Source organism: Diaporthe batatas (genome assembly GCF_019321695.1).
Source record: "Diaporthe batatas strain CRI 302-4 chromosome Unknown Contig00002, whole genome shotgun sequence".
Lineage (NCBI taxonomy): Eukaryota > Fungi > Ascomycota > Sordariomycetes > Diaporthales > Diaporthaceae > Diaporthe > Diaporthe batatas.
In genome coordinates, this window is record NW_025408549.1 from 389,567 (window position 1) to 406,759 (window position 17,193).

A 17,193-nucleotide genomic window follows, 5' to 3' on the forward strand; every position below is an offset into this window, starting at 1 on the left:
GTCTCAAGTGTTCGCGTCTGCGTATTCCCATACCCAGCCATATACATACACCCCAGAGATCCTGCTGGGTGACAACTCCTCAGCCCGGTGGAGAAATCCCTAAAGACTTTCCGCCCACGCAAACAGGTAAACCTCGTGGTTTTGTAGATTGCGATTCGGTAGCTTCAAACTGTGTACATGCCTACAAGCAGGTGGGTACTTGCTCAAGCCGTGTGAAGCTAGGGCCAGTTGGACTTATACGGGTCGGCAAGGGGCCCCGCCAAGCTGCAGCCCCAGCTCCCCGAGGCAGGCCTGCCTTACACCACAAGGCTGCATGGGATCTTTCCAATCTCTCCCCGTTTCCCATGCCAGACACCTTTGCAAAGGCTTGATCTGCAGGGGGCCAGTTACAACTGGAACGATCCAGCTTTCTCAGGTCTCCACGCGGCATGGCAGCGCCGCCCCCGCCTCCAAAGGGCGGCCTGTCGCTCTACGCCAACCTGCTCGATCCGAAGGCCGACTCCCAGGCCACAGTGTCCGGCGCGCCGGTGGTCTACGATGGCGGAAAGAAGGATGATGATGCCGTCAAGAAGGAAATCAATCAGGGTAAGCAACCATTCCACCCATCTCCCCTGCGGAATCCTTGCTGGCTACGACACTGTGGATTCGGTCAACCAACCAAACTAAAAATGTGTGCCCGTCTTCTCAGCCTTGCGATTCCAGCCAATTCGCCGGCCACAGATACCTCAGAAGAAAGCAGCCAAACCTTCCTTTCCCAAGTCGATACCCCCATCTTCCACAGTCCCGGATACCTCGAGGATAAATGCCACCAATGACAGCAGGGACGCCACCGCAACACCACCGCCTGGCCAGGGAGCGCCTCCTACCCAACGCAGTACACTTGCCGACTGGGCTGCGACCGAGGAGGATGATTACATGTATGGCACTGGGGCCACCGAGAAGCGGCAGCGAGGTGGGCGCAAGGCTAAGAAGAAGAAGCAGCAGAAGCAGGGGGACAACCAGCGCCAGGAGACGGACTGGGACGAGATCTACGACCCTTCGCGGCCGACCAATGTGGAGGAGTACATGAAGAGCGACGAACGTATACGGGAGGTACGGGAGTGGAAGGCCATCCTGTACGCTCACCGCAGGAGGAGGAGAGGGACCTCCGACAGTGACGATGACTCGGACGCCGACGAGAGGCCTGCCATGGGCAGTGAGTTCACCCACGAGCGCCCAAATGACTATAGCATTGCTGACAAGCCTGGCCCCGACAGGTCAATTTGCCCCTCCGGGAGATTACTCTTTCGCGCCACCGCCAGTGTCGCCTCCTCGGGCCTCACCTGCTGCTGCTGCTGCTGCTGCTGCTGCTGCGACCGTACCGGACGACGCTACAGGCGACGATGCCTACGCCCGCCGCCTCGCACTGTCAGGCTTAGGCGCGCCGCCGCCGCCGCCGCCTCCCGAGGCACCTTCAGCCCCCCCTCCACCGCAATCACCACCAAAAGAAACTGCAACAATCTCTCGCGGCCCTGTCCGCTACCAAGCGCCTCCTCAACCACCCGCACAGGAGCAAGGAGGAGACGACGGCGGCGGCGACATGGACGTAGACAACATTGACCTCCCTCCCACCGGCCTGGGGGCAGGCCAAAAGAGCACCACCGATCAGCCAATGCCCGACGTCGACGGCGCCGGCGACACATCGCGCTCAAACCGACCAGGCCAGAAGGGCTTCGCCCAACGCCTCATGTCCAAGTATGGCTGGACGGCCGGCAGCGGGCTCGGCGCCGACAGCAGCGGCATTATCAACCCGTTGCAGGTGAAAGTAGAAAAGCGGCGCAAGCGGCCGGACGCCGAAGGCGGCGGCTACGTAGACCCGGCGAACCGCGCCCGGATCATCGGCGGCAAGACCGCAGCCGCCAAGGACCCATCGCCGGCGTCAGGCTCGGCGGCGGCTGAAGCCAATGCGGGCAAGTTCGGTCCCATGTCCGAGGTCATTGTGCTGCAGAACATGCTCGAGAACATGCCATCGCTGCAGGAGGAGGTCGAGGAAGGGCTGGGGCAGGAAATTGGCGAGGAGTGCGGCGACAAGTACGGCCGTGTAGAGAGGCTGCACATCGACGTGGCAGGCAGGCAAGTTTTTATCAAGTTCACCGATCAGGTGTCAGCGCTGAGGGCTGTCAACGCTCTCGAGGGCCGCGTTTTCAACGGAAACTCGATTGCGGCACGCTTCTGGGACACCGAGAAATTCGAGAAGGGCGAGTATGCCTAGGACGGACGAACGGACAGATGGCTGCTTGGGGATAATGACTTGGGATTGATACATTGGATCACCATATCCACGATCTGTATATACAGACCAAGAACAAACCCTGTGGCACGACATGCGCATTTAGAGCAACTCTGGGACCAGGCACATGATACAGAGGCAAAGCATTGTGAAGGGGACCAATGAGATGGATTGGTGGGGCTCTTGCTAAGTAGGAATGTCCAACACCTGTCAAGACCAGAAGAAGCCATTGTTAAGCTCTTGCTGGATGACCCATCCTCCATCCGTCTTTTCTGACCTCTTGTCGATCCCCTCCAGGATTTTATGTTTTGGCGTGCTCTTTCCCTCATACAATCCGAGGCATTATGCACCACGAGCTACATGTTCTTCCATATCCACCTCAGCCAGGTGCCCCTGCATTGAGAAGCCGGCCAAGCGAGACTTGATCCACGTAGGACTCGGTCGACAATCTTGACACATTACAAGGAGAACACCATGATGCGTTTCGGACGGGTCGGGGGTAAAGGAGAAATTATTAGTCTAGTGTGGTTTTTTTGTTCCCGGTGAACATAACAAGCTTGACTCCGTATTCCGCGCGCGACTGTGGATGACTGTGCATGCTGAGACTTGAAAACAACGAGACAGCGGACAAAGGACAAATCCATCATCCAGGGAATTGGTTAAAAGAAAAACGCCTCCGGTTTGTTTACCCTGACCCTGTAGAAATACCACACATCATGACCACCTGAACTATTTCAACGAACAGCGAGAACCAGCCTACAGCAGCTGGGCCAACAGACCGACGAAGCTCAGGCCGATGACGGCCGAGTTGACGTGGACGTTGACGGCGGCGCTGCTAGAGTTGCCGCTGCTTCCTCCGGTGGAGCTGTCGCCAGCAGTGCTGCCAGTGTTGGCCTTCTCGTTGTTGGACGTGCAAGTGAACTTGCCCTGAATGACACCGTTGCCACCCTGGGAGCCGGGGGCGTTCTTCTTCAGCTCAGTGCAGGCATCGTTAATGTCGTTGGTGGAAGACAGGGCGAAGGTTCCCTTGACGTCCTCAAGGCTGGGGAATTCAACGCTAGGAGGGAGACGTTAGTAACTGGTTTCCAGCTTCGGGGTTCAGACACTTGGTTGCTTACTTGCTAAAGTTGCCGCCGAGCTTGATGGCACCGCCAAGCTCAGCCAGCTCGGGGAACCCGGTAAGCTCCTCCAGGCGGGTGTTGTTGACGACAGTAAGGGCACCACCGAGGCTCTTGAGCGCAGAGAAAGTGATGTTGGTGAGCTCAGGGTTGTTGATGAAGGAGATGTCACCGCCGCTGGTGGAGGTCATGTTGGGGGCGGCGAAGGTCTCGAAGTAGTTGGAGTCGAACCTGGCGGAACCGTTGACAACCTCGAGCGAGGGAGCAGAGAACTCAGTGACGTTGGCAATGGTCATGTTGGCGATCCAGACGAGGTTGGGCATGGTAACGCTCAGCTTAGCACCGTTGGCCTGGATGTTCAGGTTCTCGGACAGGTTCTTGAGCGACGTGTCGAACTTGGTCAGGCGGCGGTTGTTGTTGATGTTCATGGTGCCAACCGACTCGAGATCGATACCGTCCAGGCTCTGCAGGAAGGTGTCCGAGATGGTAACCTCCTTGGCGGTGCTGATACCGCTGGAGAAGCTCAGAGAGTTCAGAGCGGGGAGGGACTGCCACGTGATAGTACCAACACTGGTCAGAGCAGGCATGTTGAGGGTGGACAGCAGGGTCACGTTGGCGAGTCTGAAAGTGCCAGAGATGGAGCTGAGCTGCTCGGCGCCGAAGGTGATGATCTGACCATTGTTCTCCAGAGTCAGGTCGCCGTCAATCGAGGTGGGGCCGTTGAGAGAGATCTGGGGGTCCGAGGTGGCGGGGATCAGGACGTCGCCCTTGAGCGTCCTGCAGCTGGACAGAGCGGTAGCCTCGGCGGCGGAGCCAATTGTGAAGGTGGATTGTGTGCAGGCGGAAGATTGCGCTAGGAAGACCTGTCAGTAACCACATTGCTGCTACACTGCGGGAAGCGATTCTCAGACTCACCAGAGGCAACAGTGGCCGCCGCGAGGGCAGAAAGAGCCAGCTTGGAGAACATTTTGCTGGGGCTGTGGGGATAATTGATTAGCAACCTCTTCGCCTGGTGACTATGGTGGCTCAGATGTGGCAGTGGTATGGAGAGGTGAGAGGTGAGAGGCGAGTGCCGAATGAGTCGAATGATGATTGTTGATGTTTACTTTGCTCTGCCGAGCCGATTGGAGTGCGTCTCGTACTGAATCCAAGAAACCAAAATGGGGCCGAGTAGACGAGACCAGATGGTAGCGATGTTCATTCGGTGATGTTTTGGGAGTCTCGGGGAGGCGCTGGTGCAAACGGATGGATAGAGAAGACGGTTGCTAGGTGACAGGTATGTTTCTCTCCGCCTAGGTAGTGTCCGTTTCCCCAGGAAACTGGCAAGCAAACGGCACAGCTGGCGGGACTTCCCTCAACCGGCCGGCTCGACGCTTCCTTTTCCACAAGGTGGCTTGTCGTCGGGGCGGTGGGTTCGAGGTAATGACGATGGACGGATGGCAGAGTGTTCAATCGCAGGTCGTAGTTTCGAGTGTCAAGGTCAAGGGCCGTTGGGCAGCGGTGGATTTGTTGTTTTTGTTGACGGCCCAGGTCGCCGTTGCCAATCACACGAGGTTTTGGGGTCGGGGCGGCATAGGCAGGCCAGGTGGGTGCAATGGAGGATAGTGGACGGGAGCAATGAGACTTGTCTCTAAGGGCCGACAAGAGTCGAGAACTTACCGAAAGATGGGATATTCCAGTGGTTGTTTGAGTTGCGGAATTCCAGAGAAATTGTCGGGGATTTTTGTCCCGTTAAAAAAAAGACTTGTCGAGGAGGGCGATCAGACCGGATCCAATTAAGCACGAGCGACTGAAGATGGAGGAAGGATGCTTCTCTCTTCGCCAAGGAAAATATGGACAGTAGCGAGTGTCGTGAAGGAGAATTGAAAACGGGAGACTGTGAGAAGATGTTTGAGGAAGGGGAAAAAGGTTGATTAAAGCGTAGCAGTCCAGGTATGGCTCGGAGGGAAAAAGAGGGAAGGGGGAGGGCCGGGGCAGATTGGGAGCACGGCGAGACTGGCTGGGCTGGGCTGGGCTGGGCTGGGGACGGGGACGGGGATGGCTGGATCATGACTGCTCCTGCTACTGTACCTAGATACCTGGGTACCTGGGTACCTTGGTATGGTGCACCATACTGTGTTAGGGGCCGATCAAGTGAAGAAACAGCGAAGGGGGGAGCCAGGGAGCCCACTTGCACCCTCAATCTAGAGGCGCTAATGAGGAGCCGGGGCCGATGGTACTCGGTCCTCGTACAGTCACCCCCGTTCAATCTCTCTTCACATCTTGCTCCCTCGCCTGTGACGGCCGCCAATTTGGCTGGCGCAGGCCTCCCCGAGCTGTGGGGGTGTGCGTCCAGGAACGAGGTACCGTCCTGCTGCGGTTGGCCAGTGGAGCTCCGACAGGGGGGTTGCCGGGACCATCCACCCCTGCCCAGCGGACAACACCTCCCACCTGCCCACCTCCCAGACAAACCAGTTGATCCAGAGAGACCACTCGGCACGGTGCTGTGCACCAGCCAGCCCGCGACGCACACACTCTGCTCTGCTCTGCTCTGCTCTTCTCGCGATGGATATATCTATCATATTGCTATGTATACCCTCGCAGCCAAAGACACAGCTTCACCGTCGTCATCACCGCCCGAGGCTGCAGCATCTCCACCCGCCCGCCCCGGTGTCCAGGTGTCGGTGCCCAGGTGTCGTGGCTCCGTGCGTGGCGTGGCTGGGTGTGAAGACGTCGTCGTCCCATCTCCAGCCTCCTGGCCGCCTAGCCACAATGACTGTTTTGGCCCATGACCGCGTCATGGCTCCTCTTTTCTGCGAACAACTCCTCTGGACCGGACCTCAGGTGCACAGATGTCCCAACTACGGCCATTTCCATGCCACAACAATGGGCCTGGGAGAGTGCGCACACCGGAAGCGGCGCTCGCTTCACGACGAGTCCGGCACATCTGTTTCTATGCACGCACCTCACGGGCAGGCTGTCTGTCTATCAAGTCCTGTTCCTACAGACTGCTCGATGATAACCTGCTGTCGAGTCGTCGACCACCAAGGGGCCTTCCTCGGCAGTAATTGATTACTCCAACCCAAGGATGCGACCAGACAGGCCAGACTGGATCCGTAATCACACTGGCGAGATTGCTCCCATCAAACATTGGCCGCTCGTGCCATTGCCCCTGGACTATTGGCACCCCCCGTCAGCACTCTGTTTCCATTGAGATCCTCACAAGTCGCATCCTTAATTGTCCATGGCCCATATCAAGAGCTCTATCTGCCAGCCTGCCAGTCTGCCAGACGAAATGCTCTTTCCCTCCCACTGTGGTAGCAGCAGGTGGTAGGCCTGGCAGGCAGGCAGGTAGGCTAGACCCGCTAGCTCAACAACCGTCATGGCGCCAACATTGCGCCGCAAAAGGCCTCGCATGAAGCACACCCACTTTGGCTGCCAAGTTTTAAGCTCCCAGGCTATCAGTCCACACCTCACGGGGAGTTGGATTTGGGCAAGGCCGGCCAGGCCAGCCAGGCTCGGCCTGGTTGATTTCAATCCCTAGCCTGATCTGCCCGCAATCTTGGCCATGCCTATCCAGACCTTTTCATGAGTGGTTCATCATGCAAAATACGACTCTCGCCTGGCCAATATCCGGTACGATGTTACCGAAGGTGAGGATTCCTCCGCCGAGGTGAAGCGACACGCTCCCTGGGCTTGTCTCAGGGTAAGCACCGATGACGCCAGAGAAGGGCCTTCCTCCTGGTCATCCACGGGCGACATGTCGAGCAAAAGCAAGGCCGAAGGGGGGCTTTGGAGGTCACGGACTGCCTTGACATTGTACGCGCCTCTGTTGCGGCCAAAAGACTCCCGCGATCACGATCACGGTTGCAACTCTTGCAAACTGCTGGGCCAATCACGATCCGGCCTGCATCCCAGCGTGCGTGACTTTTTCTGACTGACAGGAGCTGGCAATGCGATAGCATTACGAATCTGCAGAGGACAGAAAAAGCTAGAGCATACCAATCAAGCAGTCAGGCAGTTCAAGCCTGGCCCCGGACGACACCAACACGAGAGCTCCGCGCCCATCTTGCAGCAGCTAACGCGTTAGCTCCCTCGAGGTGGCCACACGAGTTGGAGTAGAGTGCAACACAGAACACCAGAACACCGCTGCCACGCTGCCACGCTGCCACGCTGCCACGCCTGCCCGGCTCTCCAAATCCCCAGTCTGCACAAACTCAACGCGCCCGGCGGCGGCGGGACACCAATACTGCCGTCACAACCGTCCATCTTCATACAGTGTACCGGGTACAGAGAGAGGCAGTTGCACGCCAGGCCCGCATGCCCGGCTCCACCGTGGTCTGGTGTAAACCACCCGGCCTCCTTTTCCCTGGAATTCCTGGCAAGAACACTCTGCTTTTTTATTGCGAGCATCCATCCTGATGGCGAAAACAGCCCTCCAGCCCCTGCTCACTTCAAATGGCAGGGCAATCATCAGAGTGGCATCCACTGCACCATGTCAAGTCAATACCATGTAGTAGCTGACGACTCCGGGCATTCCAGTGGTGGCTGCCACGAGCCTAATGAACAAAAAGTGGCCCTCTCATCTTGCGTATCACGGCCACCCTGTTCCCGGATTGATATGCGCACGCCACCGCCTTTCCGTCGAGGTCGATGATCTTGATCTGGAAGGCCGAGGCTGGTCGGTCACATCATTGGCCAATGCTCCTCAGAGCACTTGCTTCCACCCGGCCCATCCCTGCACCTTCCAGGAGGCCGTCATGGAACTTGCGTGCGAGATTCCACCAGAATTGTCGCATCTTGGCTTTCCTTTGACTCTTCGCTTAGCATCATGAATTCCAGGTCCAATGATATAAATGGGGTCAGGCCCCACAGACCACCGGCGTCACGACGCAATTTGAGCTCGCGAATGCCGTGGAATCGCTGCCCGTTCAACCCGTCCAGCAGACTGTGCAGATGGGGTGCCCAAAAATATGTTATCTCAGAGACCGCCCATGAGCATAATCCGGCTCAAAAGGATCGCAGTCTCCGTCCGTCGTCAGTAGCAGACATGTCCGTTCTCGACCAGCCTGTCGGAAGGTTCGACGTTGATTGATCGTGACCTGGCCCAGCAGGTCCATTACTTGCTGGTGATCAGACCTCACACAGTGTTCTTCAGATTTGCCGAGTCAGCGCTCTGGAGTGCCCAATTTGCGACACTTCTCCAAACCGACTGCGGGTCTTGGCAACCTCAGACCAACACCGACGCTTTTCATCCCAAGTCCTCGACGCGCAGCCTCGCGAGGCATTTGGCAGTGTTTGAAGCATCTCCTTCGGGACGACCAGCTTGATCGACGATCCAGCTGTGAGTTCATTCTCGCATGCGTCATCGCGGCCACGTCAAAGGGTCTACAGGTTGATTGTCGTTCAGGACAGACCCTCGTCAGAGTAAGCTTGCCTGCTCACACCGCGATACCGAGCAGCGGGTCCCTGGGATAACACTAGAACTCGGCATTTGCGTGCAGGGACGCTTTCTTCGGCCGAAACGGCACAGCCGGCTCAGTGCAGCACCGTGCTTTGAATCCAGTAGCAGATTGACAGCTTTGTCCTGCCACGCATGTGCGAGCTGGCGAGCCTTGGGGATGGGAAGGCAGAAGGCAGAGTCAGACCTAGAAGACCGACTGATGTATTGCACGTACAACTTGCACACCAGCACGCGACGCCCTGGCGCTGTCTTCCGAGGCACAAGTGTCTCCACCCTCGATATACGGGTGAAGCTGTACACCCAGTAAGACAGCTCGTGGCATCAATGTCACTTTGCTGCCGAATCGAACAGCCCATCAACCCAATACTTGTGTAAATGGTGGGCAGCAAAAGCGACACACCTTAGGTCGTAAAATCACGTTGGATAGACAACGACTCTAGACAGTCAAACGTGCCCAGGGCGTTAGATGCTAGCCCCCCACCCCCGTCAGGACACCCGCACATACCTACCTGAAGATTACCTACCCCTCTCAACGCACCCCCTCGCGATTGACGCGCAGGTCTCGCCAGAGGAGGTTTCACGGCCACACGATCACGGCACGAAAGGTAGGACAGAACCCGATGCCATCTTTCGGAGTTGACCGTCCTGCGGCTGTCTCGGACCGGGCTAGGGGTAGAGCAAGTGAGAGGCTTGCTGCATTTGCCCATCGTCACCTGGGTAAGGAGTCTTGTGCTGTCCTATAGAACTGTCCCATATAGCAGCAGCAGCGCATTTGTACTTGAGGCAATATTTGTCTGAGGACCACCCCAGTCGCTACCACGTGCTGTTCTTTTAAGCTTAGATTGTTGGAAAATTACCCTGTTTTGGGAACATGTAGGACAGTGAGGGCCAAAGCTTGGGCTCGCTGGACTCGCCTTCTGATGGGTGACTTATCACGGACTCCTCACACCCGACAACGACGTTACGCAGGGCGATAAAGCTGCTTTGGACGATGAAAGTGATCTGTGTTGTAGAAGGTTGGCTTGAGAGACCGCGTCGACTATATCTCTGACGCGGTACCAGAACAAGTCTATCCCGACCATGGCCGCCCCGGTGGCCGTTTACGTTCATTGTTCACGGCCCGGGGGTGCAGCGTGGACCATACAACTCATACGTGGGGGCACTTGTCCACCGCAATGATTTTAAACCAAGAATTGCGGATGCTCCCTGAGGAGTCGCATCGCCCACTAGTCTCAGCACAATTGCTCACTCGAGCGTACTGATATCAGTCTCCTCGACGCGCCACATGTACCACATAAAGAGACTCCTGTAGGGACTGAAGGGTGCGGCCATCTCGATCATGTCCTTCTCGGACATGTATTTCCACTTGTTCCCGCCGCCCTTGGCCTTGAGCTTAGACACGTCACGGCCAGCAAACGCCGCCATGCCCCGCTGCACCCCAAGATCTCCCGTACTGAAGACGTCCATCCGCTTGAGCCCGAAGCAAGCAAACATCTCGACGCTCCAGCGGCCGAGTCCGCGCACCGCGATGAGCCTCTCCAGGACCTCGTCGTAGGGAGCGTCGGCGAGCCAGCCAGCCGTGAGCTCGCCAGCGGCAAACTTGGCCGCCAGCCCCTGGATGTACTCGGCCTTGCGCTGCGACAGCCCCGCGGACCGAAGCCTCTCGATAGTGGCCGCCGCGACCTGGGACGGGGTGGGGAACCTGTTGGTGGCGGTTGTGGTGGTGGCGGCGGCGGCGGAAGCGTGGTCGAAGAGGTCGATGAAACGGGCCTTGATGGCCTTTGCTGCCGCCCCGGACACCTGCTGGGAGATTATGCCCGAGGCGAGGGACTCAAAGGGGTCGATCTTGTCGGCGAGGCCTTCGGGGGAGAAGATTCGGCAGTGGTGAGCTGAGACCAGGGGCTCGATGCGGGGATCGACTGTGCCGCAGAGACGGTCAGTCATTGCTAGGAGCACGAGCCTGGAGATGGCTTCGTCCCGAGCACAGACGCGGGGGGGCGTGTGGGAGCCTGAGCAGGAAACGAAGCCAGGAGGAAGGCCCGGGCACCACAAAGCACGCGCCAGCAGCAAGCGGAGTCTTACCCTTGATGAGATGAGCACATGCGTCGGCGAGAATGTTGGCGGTTGCGGGTGGCTTGCAGGACACGACCCTGGACGTCTCTGGCGAGAGCAGCGGGGCATTTGTGAGGTTTGGGTCTGCCAGCTTGGCAACAGCCCGCGGCTTGGGCTTTGGGGTCGAGAGGGCAGCAGATGCTGGCTCTGCGATGAGACGGACTGCGCTGGGGGTGGCTGTCGGCGCAGAGGGTAGAGAAGGGACCGCAGTCTTGTTTGCTGGTCTCTTGGGTGTGGCTGGAGCCTCAGCCAGTACCTCGTCCCTGGACGGAGAAGCCTTTCTCTTGCGCGACTTGGTCGCCGGAGGAGGAGGAGCCGCTGCCTGGACGCGGGCACTGAGGCGGGCAGATCGTCGACTCGACATGGCTGAGTCCAAGGTGGGTGCTGTAGAGAATTGTAAGAGCCTCGCGGCGCGCAGGGACATCAGACAGGCGCTGAGGGGGTGAAGCACAACCATCAGCTCAGGTCACGGGTGTCGACGTCATCGTCGGGAGTCAGAATCGCACCGGGTCTGCCGGGCTGCCGGGCTGCCGGGCTGCCAGGACAGCACTGCTGTATGAAACGCGCCCTGGGCCTGTCAATGGCCCTGCGTGGCGCGGGGAGGTGTCGCCCATCGACCGCCAAGTCACGTGGGACGCGGGCGGTGGTGCGTCGCTGGAGATTGCAAGACGCGGCAAAAACACAGCGAGGCTAAATTAGGCAGCTGTAAGATGCGGTAAGACGTGATGATGTTCCAGCCGGATGCGGTCAGACAGCGGTTGATGAGCGACGCACGGCCCCACCAGACACGCATTCAACGCCTTCAAGAAGGAAGGAGCCTTGGGAGCTCAAGATGGACCCTCTGGCTCCATCATCTCACACGCATGACCGACCGGGCCAGTCGACGGGGCCGGTAATAAAGAGGAACGGACGGGTCCATCGACCCCGAACCAGAGCGCCGGGGTTTGCTTCTCCTGATGGCTGGTTGCTTCCAGGGTTGCTTGATTGGTTGCGTGGCTCTGTGGTCAGACGGGGGAGTTCTCTCTTTCTCTCTCTCACATTAGTGTGTCGTTCATGTGCTGCTCCATCCATACCTCTGTCCCTCTGCTCGGGTACGGCCGTTGAAGAAAAAAGATTAAAAATTGAAATAAAAAAAATGATTGGTAGTGAGTGAGGCACGGGCAGGGCCATGGTCGGCTTGGAGGGTTGGTATTTTCTCGAGGTGGCTCGTATTTGTTCCTTCCGTGTCATCATGATAGGCTGCAGGGCCCTGTGTCTTCTCGAGGGCTGGCCTGGGTAGCCTAGGTGCTCCCTGAGAGGCGTCCCTTGTCGCGCCGGCTTGGCCTGCCAAGGAAGAGGTCCATCATTAGAGTCCAGCCGGCAGCAGATCCAGGTCCAGGTCCAGGTCCAGGTCCAGGCTGCTGCTGCTGCTGGTGCAATTTACCACCATCTCCTCCGTGCCTAGGTTAGGTGTCTGTTGTACGCACCCGGACTCAAAGACACGACTAGCCACGCTGCCATGCTACCCGGTACTGCTGCTCCGTCCGCTTCGTGCTAGACCTTATCGCTCCCTCCCCCGACCATCGCCAGCTGCATCAGAGCAGGTTGGTGATAGCTGCCCCCGTCTGCTTCTTATTCCCAGTCTTATCGGGTGTCTATGCCTGTGCTTTTTGCCCGTGCCTGAGTTTGCGTCCGCCATCTGCGCCCGTTCCTCTGCTTACACACCACACTCCGACCCGCCTGCCCGCCTCGTCCTTTTGCTGGGACCACGACGACCACCACGACGACGGCCACGACGACCACCATACCGTCTACCGTGCTGTGTGCTATGCTGTGCCTCCTGCTCGGGCCTCTTGTTACCATCTGACTACACCCATCTGCAACGCAGCACACGGGCGTCTGCTCCACCTCACATCAATCCCGCCGCCCCCGTCTCCTTGCTCCATCCAGCCCTGCCCGCCAGAGCACCACGCCGCACGCCGCATCCTCTGCTGTCGCTCGCCGAACCCTCGGCTGCCTGACACTATCCGTCAACACCCCCGAGCGGAAGCAATCCCCACGGAGCGACGGCCCATCCAGCCCAGCCCGTCGCCGGCTTCACCTGACCCCAGCGCAACCGCACATATAAGGGTGGTGCTGAGGGCCACCCCAGCTAGTCACTACCATGCTCCTACCCAAAGGTGGTTTCAACTGGAAGGCAGCCAGGGCCCAACTCCCCCCCTCGAGAGCCGTCTGGACCTTCGTCACCAGGACCAGATTCCTGCTCGGCGTCGCCCTGACAGGCGTCATCCTGTTGTTATGGCGTGGCATCAGCACGGCAGGATCGGAGATGCAAAGGTGCGCAGCAGCAATCCCAACCCCCGTGAACGCCCAGGGTGGCAATGCGCTGACCTCGCCCCGTGCCTTTTGTTGCATAGTTTCTACTGCTGGGGCCCTGCGAAACCGCCCATGGACATGTCTCTTAACGAGCAGGTTTCCTGGAGCAAGCATCTACAGACCCCCGTCCTCTTCAACCACCACGCGCCCATAGAAGTCAACTCGTCGACCATCGAGCATGTCGATCTCAACCCCGTCAAGTCGACCAAACAGGCCCTCCAAAACAACGAGAGGATACTCATTCTGACCCCCCTCAAGGACGCCGCCCCTTATTTGTCAAAGTACTTCGAGCTGCTCGCCGAGCTCACCTATCCGCACCACCTCATCGACATCGCGTTCCTCGTCGGGGACTCGACCGACGACACCATGGCTGTCCTGGCCATGGAACTCGACAGGATACAGAAGCGGCCCGACACCATCCCCTTCAGGAGCGCCACCGTCGTCGAGAAGGATTTTGGTTTCAAGCTCAGCCAGAATGTCGAAGACCGCCACGGGTTCGAGGCCCAGGGTCCACGCCGGAAGGCCATGGGCAGGGCTCGCAACTACCTGCTCTCCACTGCTCTCAAGTCTGACCATTCATGGGTCTACTGGCGTGACGTCGACATCGTGGACAGCCCCAAGAAGATCATCGAGGACTTCGTTGCCCATGATCGAGACATAATCGTCCCCAGTACGTTGAGAACCGCCACCAGGCGAGACCCCCACGTCAAGGCTGACCACTTGCAGACATCTGGTTTCACCGCTACGAAAACGGGCGCGATATCGAGGGTAGATGTGAGCGCCACGCATCTCTACAATTCAGGGTTGACCATTGGCTAATCTCGATACAGTCGACTACAACTCCTGGATCGAGTCTCCCAAGGGCCGCAAGCTTTCTGCGAAACTGGACAAGGATGTTGTCCTTGCTGAAGGTACGCGCTTGCACATGACTTCGTATCCTTCCTGCGCGCTGACACCAGCAACCTGTAGGCTACAAGCAGTACGATACCGGCCGCACCTACATGGCGCGCATGGGCGATTGGCGAGAGAACAAGGACGCCGAGATCGAGCTGGACGGCATCGGCGGTGTCAACATTCTGGTCAAGGCCGACGTCCACAGGTCAGGTACGTAGCAGCAGTGGCCCTCTGGTGCTTGAGACCAACGGCTGACATGGTCCCGAACACAGGCATCAACTTCCCATGCTATGCCTTTGAGAACCAGGCAGAGACAGAAGGCTTCGCCAAGATGGCTAAGCGAGCAGGCTACGGGGTCTGGGGTCTGCCCAACTACGTTGTATGGCACATCGACACCGACGAGAAGGCCGGAAACGCATAGTGTCCGAGGCGAATAGACCGCACCTCCTATTCCAGGACGGCTCTCGCCGCCTCCGAGCACCAGCGACAGTACGAGCCACCTTTTTTTTCGCCCTCCACCCGAGGCTTTGACAAAAATATATCCGGCGGCAGGAGACGCGGGCAATGTACGAAGAGCACGATACAGACGCACGCACGCACGCACGCCACCGACCCTAATGGAATCGGGTTATCACCGACACGGAGTTCCGGAAAGGCTTTTTGGGATTTACCATTCTGTTTTATTACCATGAAGAAATCATACGTCCGCCAACATCGGATATTCTGCATACCTTCTACTTTAGCCCGCCGGTACCTGAGCGAGCCATGACGTCGATTTGGAACGACACGCCTGGCGCCTACGGCCCTTTGCTTCTTGGCATCGCTTCGAATAAGCCACAACCTCATGGCCGAAAATCCCGGCACGATCGCCTGTGGCAAGCCTCTGTGCTTTGCCCACTTTCGCAACGTGGGCAGCGAGGACGCCATACCCAGCCTGCCGACCAAGCCTCGAATCTTAAGCTGCCCTGCTAATTTGGGAGCCCGTGTGTTTCATAGACCTGGTCTATTCTGGAAGTTGAGTTTTAGAGAGCGGGATAGCCGACAGTGGACTGGGAGTGAAGACTCTTTCAGAGTCCCAACATCATGTCACGCGTAGATGATGAGTGCAATGACGGTTTTGTGCATAAACAGGGCGTAGGCTGGCTTAGCCCGCAGGCTGAGCAGGCTCTTGGACATATTGGGGAAGGGGGTCAATCACAGCAGCCGGTGTGGTCTAGACTGGCTCCAATATGAGCCAGAATTAATATACATCCATCTATAACTCCCGAGGTTAGCATGGTATTGGTAGTGCTGTACCCATCCGATGTTATACCGCTCTACATGGGCAGTCTTTCTGTTTCCCTGTGCTGCATTTGCGGTCATTGGTTGTCAAGCAAAGTGTGGCAGGCCCATTCTAAATTTATCAGGCAAAGGCGGCCTGTAGCTGTCTACCAACAAAGTCTGTTTGAATAGACAAAGATTGGCTCAGGCCAGCCGAGCCGTGAAGAAAGGCTCCTTGGATGTCCATCCACAATGCTGTATTGTTTTGCCGTGCGAACAATCCTTGGTACTGCGGCAGCCATCGAGGGCCATATAAGGTGGACACTGTCCTGTGCGGAATACCAGTCAATTGTATTGTATTTGAGTGAACTGGAAACTACTTCAAAGACACCCGAGCACAGATACACACAGCGACCACCACAATGAGCCGAGGAAAGCATAACTTTGCCTGCTTGGTGTGCAAGAAGAAAGGACATGACACCGCTAATGTATGTAGACTTTACCAAGTCTATCCCCCCCGCTGTGGGCATGTCTCTACCCAGGGCCGCAGTTGCTAACTTTGAGCCTTGTAGTGTCGATTGCTGAGAGCAGTAAACAAGTCCCAGCCCCCGCAACAAAAAGGTAAATCGCAACAACATGGAAGACTGGTGCAAGGTCGAGTTGCATGCAAGCACTGTGGAAAGGCCGGCCACAGCAGGGCTGAGTGCTTCATACTAAACCCATCTCTCAAGACCAAGCCAAGAGGCAAGCAGGCGCAACAAGGTGGCGGAAAGTCAAAATGCGCATTCTGTCACAAAGGAGGACACACCGCTGACGACTGTTTCAAGGCCAACCCGGAGCTGAGAACCCACGGCGGCGGCCACAAGAAGCAGCCGCAGGTGGAGCTGAGATGTTCTTACTGCCAGATGCCAGACCACACCTTTGAGAGGTGCTACCTGCTCTACCCGGAGCTGCGGAACCCCTACCACGCCTCGCCCGCCCCGTCGGACCCGTGGGCGGACCTGGAGGAGGCTCGCCGGGACCACCACGACCCGCCACCGCGGGTGATGCGACGCATCAAGGACGCCGAGGCGCTGGCGTTCGACGCGGCGCCCCCAGACGTGCAGAGGCATCCCAGATGGCAGCGTATCCAGGGCTGGGACCCGGCGCGCCAGACGTACTTCACGCTGCCGATGTACGCCGCGGTCGTGGACCGGCCGGTAAGACTTACTGACAACCCGTTCAGCCGGGCTCGGGCCCAACCGGCGTACGAGGCGTTCGACACCTCTGGCGACACGGTTATGTGCAGCGTAAGTGATGGCCCCATCAACAACGACTCAGACCCCATTCCCCACCTATATCACAATGACTTCCCAAGCCGCATGCGGATTTTGAGACAGGTTATGGCCGCCCTGTGGCCTGCTCCTCGCCGTATCCAGACAAACTAATCCTCTGGTTCTCTGATGGCTAACTCCTGATTCTATAGTGTGGGTTTCCCGCCGGTTACGAGTGTAACCTGGAGCGCTGGGTGCGCGAGGTGGCGGATCATGATGGCCTGTTCAGGTTCTCGGAGAGGTCCGAGGACGCTTTTGGAATGATCATGAGCCAGGGCTTGGTAAACCCTGCCGCCACTTTTGAGATATACTAGAGCACATTATGTTGATTATGAATGTTCAGCCTTGTGTGTCCCGGTGAATCACACATGGCAGCAGGGGGCAATACTCACTCACAGACAGCAAGACTGTCGTAGTATGGTAGAGCGT

General features: G+C 57.9%; 5 protein-coding genes across 5 annotated transcripts; 3 read left to right on the forward strand and 2 right to left on the reverse strand.

Annotated features, from left to right (window-relative positions):
- Positions 1-308: 308 nt before the first annotated feature.
- On the forward strand, positions 309-2,251 carry KVR01_001734 (uncharacterized protein; the record flags this gene model as incomplete). The annotated part of the gene is made up of 3 exons (XM_044783027.1): positions 309-585; positions 689-1,195; positions 1,257-2,251. The coding sequence occupies exons 1-3, from the start codon at positions 429-431 to the stop codon at positions 2,249-2,251; spliced, it is 1,659 nt and encodes a 552-aa protein (XP_044649689.1). The 5' UTR covers positions 309-428.
- KVR01_001754 (uncharacterized protein) lies at positions 1,323-5,611 on the reverse strand. Its single transcript, XM_044783708.1, has 4 exons — positions 4,494-5,611; positions 4,303-4,364; positions 3,388-4,240; positions 1,323-3,326 (listed from the first exon to the last, which is right to left on the reverse strand). The coding sequence occupies exons 1-4, from the start codon at positions 4,586-4,588 to the stop codon at positions 3,026-3,028; spliced, it is 1,311 nt and encodes a 436-aa protein (XP_044649709.1). The 5' UTR covers positions 4,589-5,611; the 3' UTR covers positions 1,323-3,025.
- Positions 5,612-9,723: 4,112 nt separating this feature from the next.
- KVR01_001210 (DNA-3-methyladenine glycosylase II) lies at positions 9,724-12,126 on the reverse strand. Its single transcript, XM_044783509.1, has 2 exons — positions 11,449-12,126; positions 9,724-11,376 (listed from the first exon to the last, which is right to left on the reverse strand). The coding sequence occupies exon 2, from the start codon at positions 11,009-11,011 to the stop codon at positions 10,076-10,078; it is 936 nt and encodes a 311-aa protein (XP_044649165.1). The 5' UTR covers positions 11,012-11,376; positions 11,449-12,126; the 3' UTR covers positions 9,724-10,075.
- Positions 12,127-12,298: 172 nt separating this feature from the next.
- KVR01_001915 (uncharacterized protein) lies at positions 12,299-15,452 on the forward strand. The gene is made up of 6 exons (XM_044781508.1): positions 12,299-13,258; positions 13,339-13,967; positions 14,024-14,071; positions 14,128-14,208; positions 14,267-14,401; positions 14,464-15,452. The coding sequence occupies exons 1-6, from the start codon at positions 13,086-13,088 to the stop codon at positions 14,610-14,612; spliced, it is 1,215 nt and encodes a 404-aa protein (XP_044649870.1). The 5' UTR covers positions 12,299-13,085; the 3' UTR covers positions 14,613-15,452.
- Positions 15,453-16,356: 904 nt separating this feature from the next.
- On the forward strand, positions 16,357-17,078 carry KVR01_001497 (uncharacterized protein; the record flags this gene model as incomplete). Its single annotated transcript, XM_044784382.1, has 2 exons — positions 16,357-16,740; positions 16,917-17,078. The coding sequence occupies 2 exons, from the start codon at positions 16,357-16,359 to the stop codon at positions 17,076-17,078; spliced, it is 546 nt and encodes a 181-aa protein (XP_044649452.1).
- Positions 17,079-17,193: the final 115 nt, after the last annotated feature.